The 20049-nt window shown below is 50.1% G+C and overlaps 1 protein-coding gene across 2 annotated transcripts in view; it reads right to left on the reverse strand.

Annotated features, from left to right (window-relative positions):
* Nucleotides 1–18264, reverse strand: part of Cdc42bpb (CDC42 binding protein kinase beta) — an 88838-nt gene extending 70574 nt beyond the window's left edge. For both annotated transcript variants that reach the window (XM_051196644.1, XM_051196643.1), the window contains exon 1: nt 17833–18264. In XM_051196644.1, the coding sequence (XP_051052601.1) occupies nt 17833–18007 (175 nt within the window). In that variant the 5' untranslated portion in view covers nt 18008–18264. The remainder of the gene's footprint in view (nt 1–17832) is intronic.
* Nucleotides 18265–20049: the final 1785 nt, after the last annotated feature.

Below are 20049 nucleotides of genomic sequence, written 5' to 3' on the forward strand. Positions count from 1 at the left end.
GAAAACCTGGGCAGGAAGCTCTTTGGCTAACACAGGTGCAGCCCAAAACCTGAATTCTAGATTAGGTAACTCCAAGGGAAACCAGGGGAGTATCTATCAATGTTCACAGCGCCTTTATTTGTAACTATCAAAATACAAGGGTATCCAGACATTCCCTAACAGGTGAAAGGGCTATCTGTCCATATAATAAATACTATCACTACACTTCACCAGGGACTGGGTTACTGCTAGACAGACTCGAGTATCTGGGGAACACCGTGTGAAGCTAAAGTTGGGCATAGGAGCTCATGTAGCTCCTAGCGTTGGAGTGGCTGAGGCAGAAATCATGGGTTCAATGCCAGGTTGGGCTACAACCTGTCTCAAAAAGAAAAAACTAAAAGAGACCAGACAGGAGGATTCCTCAGACTTGTGGCCAGCCAATCCGGCTCCATCGGTAAACACCAGGTTCACACAACTCCACACCTCTGAAGCTAGGGTGGAATGGCCATGCATCAACATCCACACGAAACCAGGCACGTGACTCCATGAGTCCAAGAGGAAACAATGGCCTCTTCAGTACATAAAGGAGGGCAATCTCCTCCAAGAGTTAAAACTATAAAACACTTAGAACAAACACTGGCCAGTCCCAATCTTGGCAACCTTGAGTTTGGTGACAATTTTAGATATGAAACCAAAAACACAAGCAAAAACAGACAAACTGGACGTCATCAAAACAGAATGCAAGGCATAGTAGCAGACACCATGAACAGCCGGAGGCAGAGACAGGCAGATCTGTGAGTTCAAGGCCAGCCTGGTCTAGAGTGGCCAAGACTGCTTATTAAGACCCTGTCTCAAAAAGCCAAAACACAAAATCCAAACAAACAAAAAAACTAACAGTTGTATATTTGGACTATAAGCATAAAAACGTATTTAAAACTATTCAGCCAGAAACCAGCTGACGGTGAGCTATTTCTCCCAGTGCTGGAGAACGGATCCAGATTATAGGAGAGTCAAAAGACATCATTAAGACAAATGGTGGCGCACATCTATAATACCAGCATTGGAAAGGCTGAGGCAAGAGACCACAAGTTTGAGGCCAGCCTGGGCTACACAGACTCTATCTCAAAAAAGCAAAAGGAGGAAGAGGAAGAAGAGGAGTAATGCAGGGGAGGGGGGCAGGGGAGGGGGCAGGGGAGGGGAGGGAGGCAGGGGAGGGGGCAGGGGAGGGAGGGAGGGACGCAGGGGAGGGAGGGAGGGACGCAGGGGAGGAGGGACGCAGGGGAGGGGGGCAGGGGAGGGAGGGGGCAGGGGAGAGGAGGGAGGGACGCAGGGGAGGGACGCAGGGGAGGAGGGATGCAGGGGAGGGGGGCAGGGGAGGGGGCAGGGGAGGGAGGGGGCAGGGGAGGGAGGGGGCAGGGGAGGGAGGGGGCAGGGGAGGGGGGGCAGGGGAGGGAGGGGGCAGGGGAGGGGGGCAGTGGGGTACTTGCAGTCCCAGACACTTGCAAGGCTGAGGGAAGAGCCTGGTTAACCCAGGCTGGGTAACACACCCACGATAATGTCCCGTGGTGGGGTCGGGGGTACGGTGGCAAATGCCAAAAACTGGGAAGGAGGGAAGGAAATGACATCCCAGAGTCAAAAAACATTTGTAAATCGTATACCTGATAAGGGATTTAAATCTTTTTAGAATATGGAAAAGAGACTTTCATGGTTGACTAAAAGGAAAATACTGAACCCCAGTTTAAAACAGTGCGAAGCTTCAGAATAACGTCTCCAAAGCAACGCAGAGCAGTCAACAGGAAAAGGCACACGGGATGCAGTGTGCTGGACCCGCACCTCTGGGCCGCACTGCTCCTGGCTCCAGGCTGCAGCCCTGCCGTCTGGACTCATCTGCAAACAAGCATCTGGAGGATCTAAACCGGAAGAGCTAGGCACAGGGAAACACAGCAGAGGAGGCTGAACACCCTAGAGACGGGCAAGTGCCAACTTGTGTTCCTAGACTCAGCTAAAACCACAAAGCCAAGTCCTGCTGGGCACGGTGGCTGAGGTGAGAAGAGGGGTGTGAACATGAGATCCTTTTTCAAAGCAATCAGAGCCCTCCCTCCCTTCAGCAAGGGAGTCTCCAGCCTGCAGTGCAACCCCGAGCAGGAGCGCAGGGCATGGCGTGAGCCCATGTGTTCAGCTGACACACTTCTAACGTTGGCAGGGGAGAGGGGTGCTAGAAAATACCATACACTTCTGTTCTCTCTGCTCCCCCAGAGCAGGTCTGCCAGTCACCCCTGGCAAAGGGGGCAGCCACCACCCTTAACCCAGGGGAAGGAGGGACAGAGTGCTCTGGCTGGGGACAGCAAGGAACAGTCCGTGGTTCCATAGACAGGAGGTCCCAAGGAAGCTGCCCTATAGCTCTTGGGTGGTGGTCGGGCCAGGGAAGGTGGAGTACACCCTCCCAGACAGCCCCCTTGTACTCCAAATTTCCCATCACATGGAGGAGGGCCCCAACTAACCAGATCAGGTGTCTGGGAAGGTCCACTCAGACGTCATGGTGTAAAGGGAGACAGACAGGGTTCTGCAGGGCACAACACTAACTGCACACATTCTCCAGGCCTGAACCCCATGGCTGCCAGCCCCATAGCTCAAGGGACAGCATCTCCAATAGAAGCACATCAGGACATCTCCAATGGAAGCACATCAGGACAGCCAGCTCCATGCCCACCTGAGCTGCTATGAATTCGGTTTGTTTATTGCTAGCATTCCTTCTGGGACATAAAACCTTTACGAGCTGGTAAAACTTGCGTGCAGATCCTGCAGAGCGAACGTGATGGATGGTCTCGGTACTCCGCATAGAGCATCTACACTTCCCAAACTTGGTCAATGCAGCTCAGCCACATGCTGAACTTGATTTCAACGTCTGTGCAGATTCTCCTACTGTTCAACATGCAGACTTCTTTATGAAATGAGAAGCAACCATAAAAATCCTCCACACCAGCTTAAAAGAAAATGTAAGCTTACTGTACTGAGAATTTTTCTCTAAGAGTGTAAATGCAATACTTTACGGGAATCTTCAGGCTATCAGCAAGAGCTGCTATGGTCGACATGAGTCGACAGTAATGGACAGCAGCGTGCATTTTAAGCTACATTACAGCCCACTGCCGTCACAATGCTCCTGGAGAAAGACTAGCCCTGGCGGGTCACAGTACTGCAGAGCAGCACCAAGAGGGGCCACCGCTGGCCACACCACAAGCACTGGCACCCTTTGACGTCCCAGTGGCAACAAAGAGCTGTGTCTAGAGGAGACTGAACATCAGAGAAGAAAATAACGAAATTCGAATCATTACCCTCAGAGAGAGGCGTTTACAGCATTCTTCACCCACCCCGGCAACCACGTGAGCGCCAAGCAGGCTCTCTAGAGGTACTTCTACTCTAGATCCATTTGCTCAAAGTCAACTGAGAACAGAAGACACCCTCAATCCCCAGAGGCAAACGCCCAGTATCAGTTATACATACACACACATGTGCAATGTATGCATAGACCGTATAAAGACACACATACACACATATATAAAAATATCAAAAACGGAATCCAAGAAAAAGGGGAACACAAGACAGCAGCCGCCGAGTGGGCTCAGCCGACGGAAGAAAGCCAGGGCCAGAGGGAGGTGCTCGTCAGAGCGGATGGCTAGCGGCCTCACACACACGGGACGCAGTCATAGGACAACGGCTTTATAACGGAAACTTTGTCACTGTGGCTGCCAGAAAAGTTCTCACTGGCTGTCACTTCTTTGATTCAACGTAGAGACTTCATAGCTCAGGCTTCAGCTATGGTAGAGTACTTCCCTGACATCCCCACCTTTGAACCACTGTAGTTACACAACATGGATGTCATCAACTGAGTCTCTAACTCAAATATAAACTAAAGGTATAAAGATCAAATCTAATACATTTTAGACAATTCATGTTAATACCAGAAATTACTGAAAAAGTTGATATGGTTCTAAGAGAAAATTATTAATCAAAATCAGCTTTTTAACCCCACCATTCCAGAGGCAGAGGCAAGCCTGGTCTACTACCAAGTTCCAGGACGGCCAGGGTTATATAGTGAGATCCTGTCTCAAATTTTAAAAAAATAAATAAATAAATATGAAAATAAAAATGAAGAGGAGCTGGGTCGTGGTGGCACACTGCTGTAACCCCAGCCCTTGGGAGGCAGAGGCAGGCGGATCTCCGAGAGTTCCAGGCCAGCCTGGTCTACAGACTGAGTGCCAGGAGTCCCAAAACTCATTCACAGAGAAACCTGCCTTAAAAAAACAAAAAACAGGAGAACGGGGAGGAGAGGGTCAGGAGGAGAATCATCCCTCCCCCCCAAACACACACAAATCAGGAGTGGAGAGATGGCTCTGCCCCTGGACAAACTTGCAACACACACATGCACGCACGCACGCGCGCGCGCACGCACACACACACACACACACACACACACACACGACGGTGGTTAAGCACGGGCTGCTCTTCTAGAGGCCCTGAGTTCAGCATCCACATGGAAGTTCACAATTGTTTGTAACACCAGTCCAGCTTCTGCAGGCACCAGATACATACCGGCAAAACACACACACATAAAAGTTTTTAAGGAACAGTACAATAAACTTTAAATCCTATTCTAAAAGCATAAACATACAGGCTCACTACATTATCAGAGTATAAAATGGCACTGTAGGGTCTGACCCTGGGAGTCAGACAGCGACACTACGCATGATAACGTAACAATAAAAGTAGTCACAAGCAAAAACCAAACCCTCTAAATGCTGACACCAACTTCTCGTAAAAAGTCTTAACTATGAATAGAAAGATATTAGACATCTCTAAAGACATTTAAGTACATTTTAATATTTCAAATATTCCAAAAGAATATTCACCTCTAAGAGAAACTACTTAGAATATGTTTAACATCTAAAAGGTAAACCATTACAGTAATGCAGGTGAGGAAAGAGATGCTTTTATGAATTATCATTTTGTATTATTTAAATTTATGTAGCTATGAGTTCAAGTTATTTCCATAATTTATTTAAAAAATAAAGCAGGGGCTGGAGAGATGGCTCAGAGGTTAACAGCACAGGCTGCTTTTCCAAGGTCCTGAGTTCAATTCCTAGCAACCATCTGTAATGAGATCTGGTGCCTTCTTCTGGCTTGCAGGGATACATGCAGGCAGAACACTGTACATAATAAATAATGAGACAGCTCAGTGGCAAAGGGACCTGTCACTAGGCCTGAGGACCTGGGGTAGAGTCCCCATGAGCTATGTGCATGAGAAAAGGAGAGGAGAGGAGCAACTTCAGCAAGTTGTCCTCTGACCTCCACACACACACTGAGGTGTGACACACACACGCACACGCGCACACACACGTAAAGGTAGGCACAGCAACAGGTAACTATAGTCCCAGACACTTGGAAGGCTGAGATAGCAGGATCACTTCCATCCCCAAGTTCAAGACCAGTGTGAACAAAAAAGCAAGTCCCCATTCTCCTTGCCACAAAAATTAGCAGCCCTTTTGAAACAGTACTTGCCTAATGCAGTTTCTATGTCCTATATTCCAATACTGTGATGCTTGGAAGGAGGCAGCCCTAAATCAAACTGGTGACTGGACCATCTGCGAAACCTACCAACTCAGGAGGCAGAGGCAGTGGATCTCTGAGTTCAAGGCCAGCCTGGTCTACAGTTCCAGGACAGCCAGGGATACACAAAGAAACCCTGTCTCCAAAACCCAATAAAAGAAAAAGAAACCCTGTTTCCAAAAAAAAAAAAAAAACACACACACACACACACACAAAAAAAAAAAAACCCAAAATACCAAGGGGGGGGGTGGTGAGAAAGATCTGAAGAGAAATTAAAACAACAACAAAAACCTACTAACAACAGGACAGATTGAATTTGAATTTACAGACACTGCTAGCTTTCTGGCAAATTTTAAATACCAGAACAATCTGTGACCACCGCGCTGTTCATTTCTGAACCCACCGGGAGATCCAGACCAGGAGCAAACAGCGGGGATGGGTTAGCAGACAGAGCGACATTGCCCAGCAGCAGAAGGGACCGTCATGGCTTCACTCAACAGCACCGGCAGAGCGCACTCAGCCACTTTTACTTACAATCACTTCCGTTTTGTTTGGCTTTGTCTTTAGGGGAAGGCTCACCATGGCACCCACACCCGACTACAATTACTTTCAAAAATATATTTATTGTTGTTGTGTTGCTATTATTATGGATTTTCAAGACAGGGTTTCTCTGTGCATCCCTGGTTGTCCTGGAACTCGCTCTGTAGACCAGGCTGGCCTTGAACTCAGAGCTCCACTGCCCCTGACTCCCAAGCGCTGCAATTAAAAGTGTGTGCTACCACCACCCAGCTTAATGTATTATTATCTTTGAGTATTTTGTCTGCCTGCTTGACTGTACACCACATGAGTTTGAGCAGGGGATTGGATCCCCTGGAACTGGTGTCACAAATGGTTGTGGGCCACTGTGTGGGTGTCAGAGATTGAACCCTGGTCCTCTGTAAGTGCAGTGAGTATTCTTAATCACTACTGAGCCATCTTTAGCTTTAAAACTTAAAACTCTGTGGGGGGGGGGCAGAGACAGAGAGGAGACAGACGGATGGACGGACGGACAGACATGAATGCCAGCTCTGCCATTACTTTTTTTGTGGTAAATGTATCTACCAGGCCAGGTGATGGAAACCCTACTCATAGCATTGGGAGGCTAAGGAGAAGGATGGAGGGCTCCAGGCAAGCCTGGGCTATACTGTGAGACCCTGTCCCCATCTCCAAAAACCTATTTATGGAACATGCTAGTCAACCACTTTTAAGGTTAACTAAGAAAAAAGAGCAGGAACATCCACGGCTAGGGTGGCAATAAAGGGACCCTGCCGTTACAGAAATGAAGAGGATGGGGTAGGCGGAGGGCAAAGCACTCATGCATAAGACCCTGGATTCTATCCCCAGCACAGGGAAGGCAGAGAGAAAGAGAACTAAGAAACGCTGCAAACACCAGTTGAAAGGCACAGGCTCCTTAAAAGGCACTGCCAAAAGTGACCAAAGAAGAAACGGAAATGTGAATATAAATACAAAGATTGAGTGAGCAATCAAAAAATTACCACGGAAGGCCAGGCCCAATCACATCACAGGTGCAGCCCGCAAATGTTTAAAGCATCGCACCAGGGCTCTAGTGGACAAAGCTGTGCACTTGCCCCCAGGACTGATGACTCGAGTTCAAGCGCCAGGACGCCCACGGTGGAAGGAAAGAACCCGCTCCCACAAGCTGTCCTCTGACCTCCACGGGTCAGCCATTGCACACGTACACCCATAAATACACACGCATGCACACGGATAAATAAATAATGTTAGCTAAGTTAAAAAAGAGTAGCAATTCTTCCAACTCATCAAAAAGGAAATGCTTCCTTAGTTGTGTTCAGGTCCAACACTGCCCCCATACAAACCAAAGATGAAATGTGGGAACTAGACCCATTATCTCTTATGAATGCAGATGTAAAACTCCTGAACAAAACACAGCACCAACAACACGCCACCAACCCAGAGCATGAGGACCACACCCGTGAGCTTACCCGGCTCTACTTACAATGTGATATGTAACCAACAGTGATTGCACAGATGCAGAAAACGTGCAAGGTAGAAACACAACACTGTCATCACACGCGGATGCTCTACAGTCCAACAAGGACAGGGACTATTCTTGCTACTTGCTTCATAGTGAACCCAGTCCCCAGCCAGGACAAATGAAGAAACAAGCTGGACCCAAGTTGTGAATTGGCAGACTTCAGGAGAGAGCTGCTGGGCTGCTTTGTCTTGCTTCTCAACAAAGGTTTCACTGTGTAGACCAAGCTGGCCCAGAGCGTGCTCCACCACACCCGGCCTCATTTTACAGATTAAAAATTCTCAGCATTGGAGGCTAGAGAGATGGCTTGGTGGTTAAAAGCACAAATTGTTCTTCTAAAGAACTGGAGTTCAGTTCCCAGCACCCCAACAGCAGCTCACAACTGACTGCAACTCCAGTCCTGGGGATCCACTGCCCTCTTCTGCAGAGCAGGAAAAACACTCGTGTGTGTGTGTGTGTGTGTGTGTGTGTGTGTGTGTGTGTGTGTGTACGCACGCGTGTGTGACTGCAGGTAAAAGATGTACCTGACAGTTCCTGTTTCCTGGGGTGGCCAGAAAAACAAGTACGGGACTCAAGGGTGCCGTCTGTGGCACAGCACGTGTGTGTAAGCTGTCGAGACACGTGGAGCTGAGTTTGTCTATTGCCTGAGCTTCTGGTCTGTAGGAGAGATCACTTGGAAATAAACAAGGGGGCAACAAGAAACTTTTTAAAACACAGAACAACAGAAGTGAAGTCAAAGGTAAATAGACCTCCCTTACCTTCAGCCATGGCTGTTGCAAGGCCATTCCTCTGGTGCCTGGATAGCACAAGAAGTGAGCTGAAGTAAATGAGCTCCGCAGCTCTGTTTAATAGATGCCATTTCTTTAATTCCAAAGACCATTTTGTACTGATTGTTTGCTATTGAGAAAGATGCTGATTTTATAACTGGTGGATGGATAGCAATCCTTAAAGTTATTTCATTTTTTTAAGACAGGGTCTCACTGTATATCCTTGACTGGCCTGGAACTCACCATATAGTCCTTGCCTCTAACTCACAGATATCCACCTGCTTCTGCCTCCCAGTGCTGGGATTTAAGAACCACCACGCCTGCTTAAAGTACTTTTCAGCTCAGTCACATGTGTATGCCTTTTAACCCTAAGTATTTGACGTCAAACTGTTGAGTCTTTTAAGAGTATTAACAGCAGCTTTCTAGTGTACAGTTAAAATTGGTGTGGGCAGCCTCGAGGAAACACAAAAACCGCTGTGTGAATGGCAGGTGGACGTGTTGCTGGGTGTTCGCCTTCAGCTTTGCTGGTTGTTAGTTCAGGCACCAGGAGAGCATTTTACTACACATATAGATGGTGTTCTCAAACCAGGCACCAGCACAGCTTTATGTGACCAAAATGATAAACCCAGATACAGTCCCTTCATCACATTTATTTATTTACTTGTTTATTTAACAAGGTTTATAAGTTCATGAAGCTTAAATAGCTCTTCGAAATATTTTAAAAGTATGTTCAATTAAAACTGGAAGCCTATTACAAATGAGAGAATTTTAAATTGAGTTATATATGGCTGATTGTTCATTTTAGTGGGAAAGATATCTTCCTTTCCTTCATCTGTGTGTGTATACGCATGTACATATGTTCATGCATATATGTGTTTGAAGTAGGGTCTCATTGTGCACCTAGGCTGGATCTCTCTCTCTCTCTCCTCTCTCTCTCTCTCTCTCCCCCCTCCCCCTGCAGCTGGTGGGGTGATGCACATCTCAGAGCTGGGAGGTGGAAATTGGAGGGTTGGGAGTGCTACCTACCCCAGAGCTGTGGAGAGAACCAGCAGCCCATGGGCAGCCCGTATTAGGAGGAGACGGGGGACAGGGGTGGGGAGGGCTCAGTGGGTAAGTGCACACTGTGCAAGAATGAAGAGTGAGGACCCTTGTTCAGAGCCCAGCACCCACGTGGAACTAGCCTGGGGAAGCGGGGACGGCTGTGTCCCCCCAGCACCCACGTGGAACTACCCTGGGGAAGCGGGGACGGATGTGTCCCCTGGTCTACTTGGCCAACTAGCCGAGCAGTCTGTGAGCTCCAGGGCTAGTAAAAAGTCAGTTTCAAAAAATAAGGTAAAAACAACAGAAAAAGACGCCCAATGTCTCTGTGGCCTCTACACAGGGATGTGCTCACACATGCATACCCACATACATACATGCACACACAGGAACACACGCATACACTTACCACACAAAGAGAAACAAGGACGAATAAAGAAAATGCCTGTGCAACACAAATGTGTAGACACATCAATAAAAACACAAAAGTGTTTAAAAGATATTGCCTTCACAAAACAAAAACAAGATGTTCTGAGAGAAGTATACTGGTGAGCTTGAGCGCCTACATGTGACAGCCACCGGCACCACAGAAACAGTCTCGAAGATGCAACCGAACGGCCTCACTGCCGTCCGAGTGACTGCAGCTCAAGCAGCACGCGATGGGGACCCCATGAGCAGAGAGCCCCTGACTGACAGAGTCCTAGGACCCCAGGTTCCCACCCGACAGCACAGACAGAAGCCTCCAGATCCAACCGTCACATGAAGGCCACAGAGCCTCAGTGGTCCTCAGTGCTGGTTACCAGCAACAGGAGCAGCAACACAATTCCTAAAACAGCTCAGGGAAATCCTTTCCAACCTAGCACCCCATGCCCAGGCAAACGGTCACCCTAGTGGGGAGGGAGAGGCATCTTTAGGCAGACCCGGCTTCAAACATTTACCTCTCAGGAAGCTACTAGAAAAAAACAACAAAGGGGGAGGACAGAATGCAGACAGCAACCCCACTAAAGCCAGGCGAGGCAGAGCACTCAGGAGGCGACCACAGGAGACAGCGCAAGTCTGAGGCCAGTCTGGGCAGATGTATCAACTTCCAGGCCAATCTCAGACCCTCCCCCACCCCATCCCCAAAAGAGAAAAGTCCAATTAAAATTAAAAGATGGACAGCAGCTCAGCAACGACCTACAATACAGCATAGAATACAGCAGAAAACCTGGAAGGCTCTAGAAGAAATAAGACTAGGAGAGCATGTGACTACACTGATGTCACATTTATAACCCTAACATGGAACCAGGCATGGCAGCCAGCACCTTTCCTCCCAGCACTCAGGAGGCAGAGACAGCAGGATCTCTGTAAGTTCAAAGCCAGCCTGGTCTCCACAGCCAGCTCAAGGCCAGCCAGGACTACATAGTGGGACCCTATTTCTAGTAAATAAAATAAAATAAAATAAAAACCTAGTATAAAATTCAAGCTAAAGAGCAGATAATTCACACTATTCACACAAAAACTTCCCTGTCTTAGACACCCAAATTAACCCTACTCTTTATAGGTTAGCTGTGAGAGCATGCACGTCTGTTGGTAAGAATGGCAACAGAGTATCAACCTGAGCCCAAGTAAGTAGCAGTGTTTGGAAAGCCTGTCCTCCAGGGCAGTGGAGGAAAGGGATGCAGCAAGCAGCAAGCAGGTGATGCTCAAAGGGAGCTCGGCAGGAGTGCGCCAGGGACCAGTGAAAGCTGCAGCAGACAGCCAAGGTGTTTTCATAGTAACCCACCCTACTGCCTGAGATTGGGAATGCTGGCCACCGCCTGACAGGTACTGCAATCAAGAGAGGCCCAAATCCTGACACTTTTTTTTTTCTTTTTAAACATGTGAGTGCATGTGTTTTTCCATATCAAATGTGGTGGTGGTACCCTCAGAGGCCAGAAGAGGGCATCAGATCCTCTGGAACGGCAAGCACAGGTAGTTATGGCCCACCTTGGATGCCAGGAATGGAACTTAGGTCCTCTGGGAAAGCAGCCAGCGCTCTTAACTGTGTAGCCATCTCTTCTAAGAACAAGGTGTCCCATTAGCCCTGAACTATGACATCCCAGTTGTAGGTGACAGTGATCAAAGCATTTATGTTTCTCAGTGTTCCTCCCCTCGGCTAGCAGTGTGGCGAGACCCTAACTTACACACAGAAACAGGAGACACGCGAATCTGAGGCTGCTGGTCCGAGGTTCAATTCCACAGCTCTGCCCCGCTTTATATAAAGGGGCCATACGAATACAGGTAAGTTTAAGTGTGAAGAAAATCACTCCAGGTGTTTCAACAGGAATGTTAACCCTAATTTTAAAACAAGGGTTACACAGGACTGTCTAAGTCCATTTTAAACTCAACCACTGGAGTGGGTTCCAGACCATTTAAAAAGGCAACACAGGATGGGGGGAGGGGGTCAATGAAAGAGATATCTTAATGGAGGAGCCACTATGGGGTTAGGGAGAAACCTGATGCTAGGGAAACTCCCAAGGATCCACAATGATGACCCCAGCTAAGCTAAGACTCCTAGCAATAGTGGAGAGGGTGCCTGAACTGGCCTACCCTATACTCAGATTGGTGATTACCCTAGCTGTCACCATAGAACCTTCAACCAGTAACTGATGGAACCAGATGCAGGATCCACAACCAAGGACCAGGCCGAGCTCCGGGAATCTAGTCGGAGAGAGGGAGGAGAAAATACGTGAATGAGGGAGGTCAAGATCTTGATAGAGAAATCGACAGACAGCTGAACCAAGCTCGTGGAAACTAATGAACTCTAGACCAGCAGCTGTGGGGAGTCCTGGGGGCTGAGCCAGGCCCTCCATATGTGGGAGGCAGTTGTGAAGCTTGGGCTATCTGAGGGGCTCACAGGGTAGGTAAAGGTACTTGCCACCAAACCTGATGATCTTACATTTAATCCCCAGGGCCCTTCTGTGGGGAGAGAAACAGAGTTCATAGGTCACCCTTTGACTTCCGCACACAAGCACTGTGGTCCTGGTACACCCAATCCAGCTACACACAAAATAACTTTTTTTTTTGGTTTTTTTTTTTTTTCGAGACAGTTTCTCTGTGGCTTTGGAGGCTGTCCTGGAACTAGCTCTTGTAGACCAGGCTGGTCTCGAACTCACAGAGATCCGCCTGCCTCTGTCTCCTGAGTGCTGGGACTAAAGGCATGCACCACCACCACCCGACCAAAATAACATTTTTAAAAGTAAGTAATAAAAGCAAAGAGAGAATTCCCAAGGTGTGTCTTGTCACAAGTTCAGGTAAAACTATGTGGTTGTGTTATTTTAGTGCTTAAAAGTTCTGTTTTTGTCTTTTTCTTTGTTTGACAGGGTCTCGCATAGCCCTGGCTCATCTTGAACTCACTATGCAGTTAAGGATGACCCTGAATTCTGACCTTCCTTTCTCCACCTCCTCAACACTAGGCTCACAGGCAGGTACCACCATGCCAAGTTTATATGCAATATTAGCAACAGAAGCCAGGATTTCGTACATGCTAGGCAAATACTCTACCAACTAAGACAAGTCCCTACCCAGTTTTCAAATTCTTTAAAAAAAAAGGTAAAGTGTACATTTGGTCTCATGTCACAAGAACCTGTTCGTTCATGTTATCAGTCTCAAAAAGTACTTCCTGGGGCCAGTTGAGATGGCTGGCTCAGCTAGTGCAGAGGCTCCCTAGGAGACCCCAGAACTCGGCAGTGAAAGGAGAGAGCTTACCCCCACATGCTGTACGCTGACCTCCACACATGGTGGCACATATGTATGTATGTATGTATGCATGTATGTATATGTATATGTGTGTGTATATATGTATGTATATATATTATATATGCACAAAATATATAAAAATTTTTAAATTTAAAAATACCTTCTCCTTTTTCTTCAAGACAAGGTTTCTTTGTGTAGCCCTGGCTGTCCTGGAACTCACTCTGTAGACCAGGCTGGCCTTGAACTCACAGGGATCCCCCTGCCTCTGCCTCCCGAGTGCTGGGTCTAAAGGTATGCCCACCGCCGCCCAGCCCACCTTCTTCTCTTTAATAAGAAATACACTGCATCTTCTTAGCCTTTTTGCACTATTTGTTAGAGCAGTATTGCCAGCTAATGACATTATCTCTGTTGTCCAGATAAGCAACCTGAGCTCCTGGTTCCCCAACAAGAGACTGATGAGAAGCAGGAGGCAGGCGAGGGCCTGTCCAGCAGGCCGCCGTAGGCGCAGCTCACTCACACACTCACACTTGAGGACTGTGCCAAAGGGCACTTCCCCACACAGCACAACTTCCAACAGGTGAGGGGCCCACAGTGGTTCCCTGACAGTGGCTCCCACGGACAATCCTCAACTCTGACTGTGTTTGAGGAGTTAACAGACGTTGCCAACTGTCTGAAGTGTGAGGGGGACAGCCAGGACCAGCCCTGTTAATGTTTAATGGTTTCCACTGTCCTATCTCACGACTTGAACTCAGTGTCAATATGCACTTCAGGTTGAAAGCTATTTATAAAATCGAAATTATGCTAGCCTTTTTTTTTTAAATCATGCAATTCCAGCATTTTCTTCCAATTTAGATCTTATTAAAGAATTTCTTAAACTCTTATTTTAAAAAGTATTTTTGCTGGATGAAACAAACAAAAAGACAGAAACACTGCAATTTTAGCTAGGCAGTGGTGGTGCATGCCTTTAATCCCAGTACTTGAGAGGCGGAGGCAGAGGCAGAAGGATCTCTGTGAGTTCGAGGCCAGCCTGGTCTACAGAGTGAGTTATAGGACAGCTGGGGCTACACAGAGAGGCCCTGTCTAGAAAAAAAATTTCGTGTTCTACTGTTGTAGGATATTGTACACTGTGTGAAAATGTATTGCTGTGATTGATGCAGTAGAAACCTGAACAGTCAATAGCAAAGCAGGGACTTGGGGCAGAGGAGGGGGGAGGGATGGAGGGAGGGAGGGAAGGATGAAGTGAGTGTCTCAAAAGTCATTGCCATCAAGCTTGGCTACCTGAGTTCCATCCCCAGGACCCTCACCGTGGAGTGAGCTGATGCCAGCTAGACGACCTCTGACCTCCACACGCATACTAAGGTAAATATGCCTCTGTGCACACAAGATTTAAAAAAAAAGATTGTTTTTAATTTTAAAGGGGCTGGAGAGATGACTCGAAGGTTAAGAGCGCTGGCTACTTACTCTTCCAGAGTACCCACAGGACAGCTCACAACCGTCTATAAGTCCAGGGTTTCTGACAGCCTCTTCTGACTGGAGGGCACGGCCATGGTGCACATACATGCATGCATGCCTGAATCGAGCACCCATACATCGTGAACACACATTAAGAAGGGGGGAATTAAAGACAAGAGCAGCTGCTTTCTGGGTGTGGTGGCGCTCACCTTTAATCCCAGTGCTCAAGAGGCAGAGGCAGGGGGATCTCTGTGAGTTCAAGGTCAGCCTGATCTGCACAGAAAATCCTCGTCTTGTAAAACCAAAAGAAAAAAGGGGAAAACCACAAGGAATTACCTACTCAGAGGGTAAAAAGATTAGCTCTATTTATTAGGAGGTAGCACATAGCAAAAGATGCCTGACAGGAAACTGGGAAGCCATGATACCTGTCTCCTGGTCTACAAGCCACACAGCGGCCTGTACAGCGAGGCAAGCTGAGCTTCCAACAACAGCTCCTTCAAAACCACCCGGACTGTGTAACAAAGAGGAAAGACCTCACACTGGGACACTTGTATTAGGTACTATTTACCAGTGGGAACGCTAAGGTGTTTCATATGCTGTCCTTCAAATGGTTTCTCTTTACCTTTTTAAGAAACACAAACAGCCGGGTGTTGACGGCACATGCCTTTAATCCCAGCACTCAGGAGGCAGAGACAGGCAGATCTCTGTGAGTTACAGGCCAGCCTGGACTACAGAGCTAGTGCCAGAACAGGTTCCAAAACTACACAGAGAAACCCTGACTTGAAAGACAAAAAAGACACACACACACACACACACACACACACACACACACACACACACAACACAGTTATTTCCAACTTTTAATTACGGTCCGGAATTTCACAGAGGAAACCAATCAAACGATAAACATAATCAGAGGAAAAGTAAAGTCACACAGCACCCCCACAGTAAAAGCAGCAGCGACCCATCCAACACAAACACAGTGGCCACGAAAAGCCAGGGATAAGCTTTAAATTTTAAAAGCTTTTTATTACTTTTATTTCCCAAATTTCCTCAAAGGTTTCCCTTAAGTTTCTTAAGGGCGGAGTGGCTGTTTCCTGAGTCTCAAGAGTCCTATACTTGTCACTAGATGCTCTTGTGTGGTAAGGAGAGACTGGCTTGGCTCTTTGCATTTTCAAGGTATCAGAGACCTCCAAAGAGGCAGAAGGAGGAACCCCAAATCCCAACATGCCTGATGCTTCCTGAGCCGAAGCCCCTCACTGTGAAGTCAGGAGACCTACCGGAATTCTAGAACAGTCTTATTAGGAAAGCCGTCTTTGCCTTGTCACCAGCACACCAAACAATGACTGCACGTGTACTTTTACTGGTACATCACCATTTCAATGTTACTTCATTAAAAGTCTACCTCGCATTTAATAGGCTTCAAACTCACAATGTAGCTAAGGCTGACCTTCAAGTCCTCATCCTCCTGTCTCTGCTTCCCAAATGCTGGGATTACCGGTGTGCCATCACACCCAAGGTCTGCTCCTAATTAAAGCTGCAGGAACTGAGCTAAGAGGGTAATTCATTTGTAATCACAATTTCCAAGGACCAAAACATAATTTTTAAACTATGCTTACATTATAGCACACAGCTTCTGTTTAGATTTGGAATGGTCAGATCTTACACAACCCTCCCCCTTCACAGGCCAAGGAGAGCTTCCTCCGGGGAAGTCCGGAGCACCTAGCAGTGTGCACCCAGCCTTCCGGCCCATCCCCACCAGGTACTGTGCGAGTCCCCGGGACACCTGGACCACACCTCATCATTGAAATAAGCCTTCCTTTGCTGCTTCCTCTCGTCATCACATTACTCATAAGCTATGCACCCAGTTGAACCTGACTGTGGAATTGCCTGGATTTCAAGATCCGGAGTTCGGAAAAGAACGGCAAATACAGTATGGAGAAGTCTCAGACTGCAGCATGCACTAGAGACCTCTCTTTCAAAACAACTCTGAAGTCAGTTAATTATCCAACTGGAAATCATGTCACTGATAAAGGTCCCCGGAAAGCCAGTGCGCTGGAGTAAGGGCTCAAGCCTCTATGTAACCAAGAGCAGAGGCCCCACAAAACAAAGCCCCCGAGTTTCCTGGGGCAGGGTTCCTCCTCCAGCTGCTCACGCACTGGCAGCAACACCTCCCTGAACAGCATCCAGACGGAAGCCCTCCAAAGATGATTATTGCAGTTTACGTTCTAACAGAGCTCTAGATCCCAGTGACCGCTGTGAGAGTAGGAGGCCTCCGTGTGGAACACATGCGTTCCCTCGTGTAGCTATCAGCCTTATCAGCCCCAAAGATTAGAAATGACTGGTTCGAACTGCAGTGCTAGCCCAATGACGACAGCAACCCCAGGCTAAGATTTACGAGTATGACCTGAGCTAAGCCTCACTTCCTCCTACTCAGCCAGTCCTTGGGAGGGAACTGGGGGTCTTGAGGGGCAATGTCTGTGAGGGAGGTCTGAAGCAAGTGTCTCTAACCTGTCCTGGGAACGCCTATCAACAAATGACTTAAGCAAGCGTGCGTCCTAAGGGAGCACAATAGGTTATCCGACCTATGATTGCTGCATCCGACCCCTAAATGAACCGAACAGCAGCAAGGTCAGATGAAGAAAAGTTCCAGCTGCCCCCCACCACCACCACCACCAACATCACAAGGGCCTGACACGACTTTAATTCGGGGACGAGGGAGTATCCATTTGCTCCTGCACGGTGTGTTTGAAATAAAGCCTTCAGCGTTAAAATTCGCTTGGAGGTACTACAGCAGAGAGGAGGCTCAGGCCCTGGACATCAAGGGGATGCGGCCAGGCTGTCACCTGGGAGGAGCCCTCGGGGCTGGCCGGTGGGGCGATGCACTCTTAGGCCCACCGGGCGGAGGCGGGGGCTGAGGAGATGCAAAAGGCACCGGGGCGGCCTCCCACCCGGCAGAGCACGGGGCTGGAGGGGTAACTCCAGGCCCGACTCTGGACCCCAAAGGCTAGTCCCGGGCGGCGGCAGGGCGGATGTCCCAGGGAGCGCTGCAGGAAATGATATCCAGACTCGGAGGGTGGGTCTAGGAAGCAGCCAGGGCGATGGCCGGGAGTGGGGGGAGCGCGAGCGGAGGATGTGGCTCCGGAGCGCAGGACCAGAGAGGCCCGGCGCGGGTGCGCGGAGCGAGGAGCGCCGAGGGGCGAGCGGCGCCGTACTCACCCCAGTCGAGGAACTCGGCCACATACTTGTCGCGGCGCAGCGCCGAGTGGCTGCACTCGGTGTAGAGGCACACCAGCACGTCCAGCAGCGTCTCCACGCTCAGGGCGCTCTCGTTGCGCCACGGCCCGTCCAGGAGCAGCTGCTCCAGCTTCTTGAGCCGCACCTTGGCCGACATGGTGCCGCGCGGCCCGCTCCCCACGCGCCGGCCTCTCGCCGCCCGTGCGCCCCGGCGTCAGGGCCAGCACCCCCCGGCCCAGCGGCCGCGCGCGCCGGCGTCCGGGAGCCGCAAAGTCCTTGTCGCCGCAGCCGGGCCTAGGCCGACATCTTGGGCTCCGTCCCGGCGGCACCGAGTCTGGGGCGCCGGGCCCCGCGGGTCCATGGGCCGGTCTCCTCCCCTAGGCGCCGCCCGCACGCCCGCACGCCGTCCCCGCCCTCAGTCGCCTGGCCGCGCCCTCGCGCGCGCCGGCGCCGGCGCCGACCTGGACCGCGGCGGAGCCGAGCGCAGCGCAAACCGGGCCGGCGCCCGAGCCCCGACCTCAGCCCGGCCGGCCGCCCCAGCCCGCGACCCGCAAGCCAACCAGGGCGCGGCCAGCACCGCGCAGCCAACCACCGCGGGGCCGACCGCCGCCGCGCTGACCTCAGCGCGACGCCCCGCCCTCGGCCCGCGGCTCTTTGGGCCTCGCGGTTCGCCGTAGCAACGGTGCGGGGCGGGGAGCCAAGTGCGACACCGAGATTGCGGGTGGCGCAGGCGCACAGGGGCCCGGGCGGGGCGCCGGGTGCGCCCTGGACCCCGCCGCTCGCGCGGCTCTGTCCCCGGCCTCGGGACCGACCCTCGAGGCCCGGCGAGGCGGCTGCCTGGCGCCGGCCCTGGAGCGGCTCCGTCCGAGCCCCGTGCACGAGTGCGCACGCGAGGCGCGGGCGGGGCACCTGCCGGAAGACTCCGGGGTGCGCTGGATGCGCAGCGTCCGGCCTCGGCGGTTGTGATTCCAAAGCCCCCGACTGAGTGCTAGGGAGTCGGCCTGGGGCGGGGAAGACGCCTGTCTCCAGGCGACGCGCCGCTCTCAGTGGCCTCGGCCGCTGAAACGGTTGATGGAGGACGTCCCTTGCGGCAGACGCCCGGCCTCCGCAGAGGACGAGCCCTTTGTGGACCCCAGGATTGCTTCAACAGTGAGGGCTTAGGGTTCAGCGGGGCCAGGCGGGGTCTGCAAGCCGCAAGGAGTGGAGTCCGAGGCTAAAGGCTGGCTGGAAAGACGACGGCGAATGGCGATTCCAGCGCAGGAAGCAACCGAAGGGAGGGTCCCCGGAGCCTTCTGGGCTGCTGGGGATGATGTATGACTTGGTTGTGGTTACACAAGCATACATACGTGTGTGTATCTAGTCTTAGTTTTTTAAACGTAGGCAAAATGGCCCGATATAGTAGGTTGGGTAGAGAGCGAACCCTCTTCAGGGCAGTATTACTGCGAGGGAATGTGTACTAGTTACTGCTTGTGTGTGATGCCCAATTACTAAGGTCGCCCTACACAAAACTAAAACCTGAGCAATGTTTGTACGGCAAAGACCCAATAGAGTGTGACCATAAGTGTCCCCTTTACAGAGTGTCTTCTCTGGCTGGCCCCCTTTCAGCCTTCCAGACAGACCCTCCCACTGGAGTCCCTGAGTCCACCCTCTGGTTGCTTGCCTCTGGAGTATTTAATCACTCCAGATTAGAACTTTGTACCTGCCCGTCTCCCCCATGCCAGTGTGCGGTGCCTCTCCCAGCTAACTCCAGTGTGTGCTCTGTAGACTTCCTCTGAATATTTCTGTTCCTCGGATGTAAAAAGAATGAGTTATCTCCTGTGCGTTTCAGCCAGTTTGGGAAGGGACTCTGAGTGATCCAGGGAGCACTTTGCCCAGTTCATTGCTACTCTTTCTTTGGCGGCTGCTATTGAGCTGTAGGGTTAATACTTTAGAAAACAAGGTCTGTGACCAGCTGATGGCTGAAACAGTCTTGGGCACTGGCTCTTGGCCCCTAGACGGAGGAAGCCTACATATATCTTTTCTGGCATCCATGAGAACACACTTACCAGTAAACTGGACTTGCTGACGTATTTGTGAGCTTTTAGATCAACACACCAACTCTACTCCAACCTAGCCCGTCCCAGCACCTCAAAATGTACACAATGTAGTAACCTCAAGCCACAAACAAAGACTTGGTCCAGAAAAAGGAAAAGGTCCCCA

The sequence above is a fragment of the Phodopus roborovskii genome, unplaced genomic scaffold, assembly GCF_943737965.1.
Source record: "Phodopus roborovskii unplaced genomic scaffold, PHOROB, whole genome shotgun sequence".
Lineage (NCBI taxonomy): Eukaryota > Metazoa > Chordata > Mammalia > Rodentia > Cricetidae > Phodopus > Phodopus roborovskii.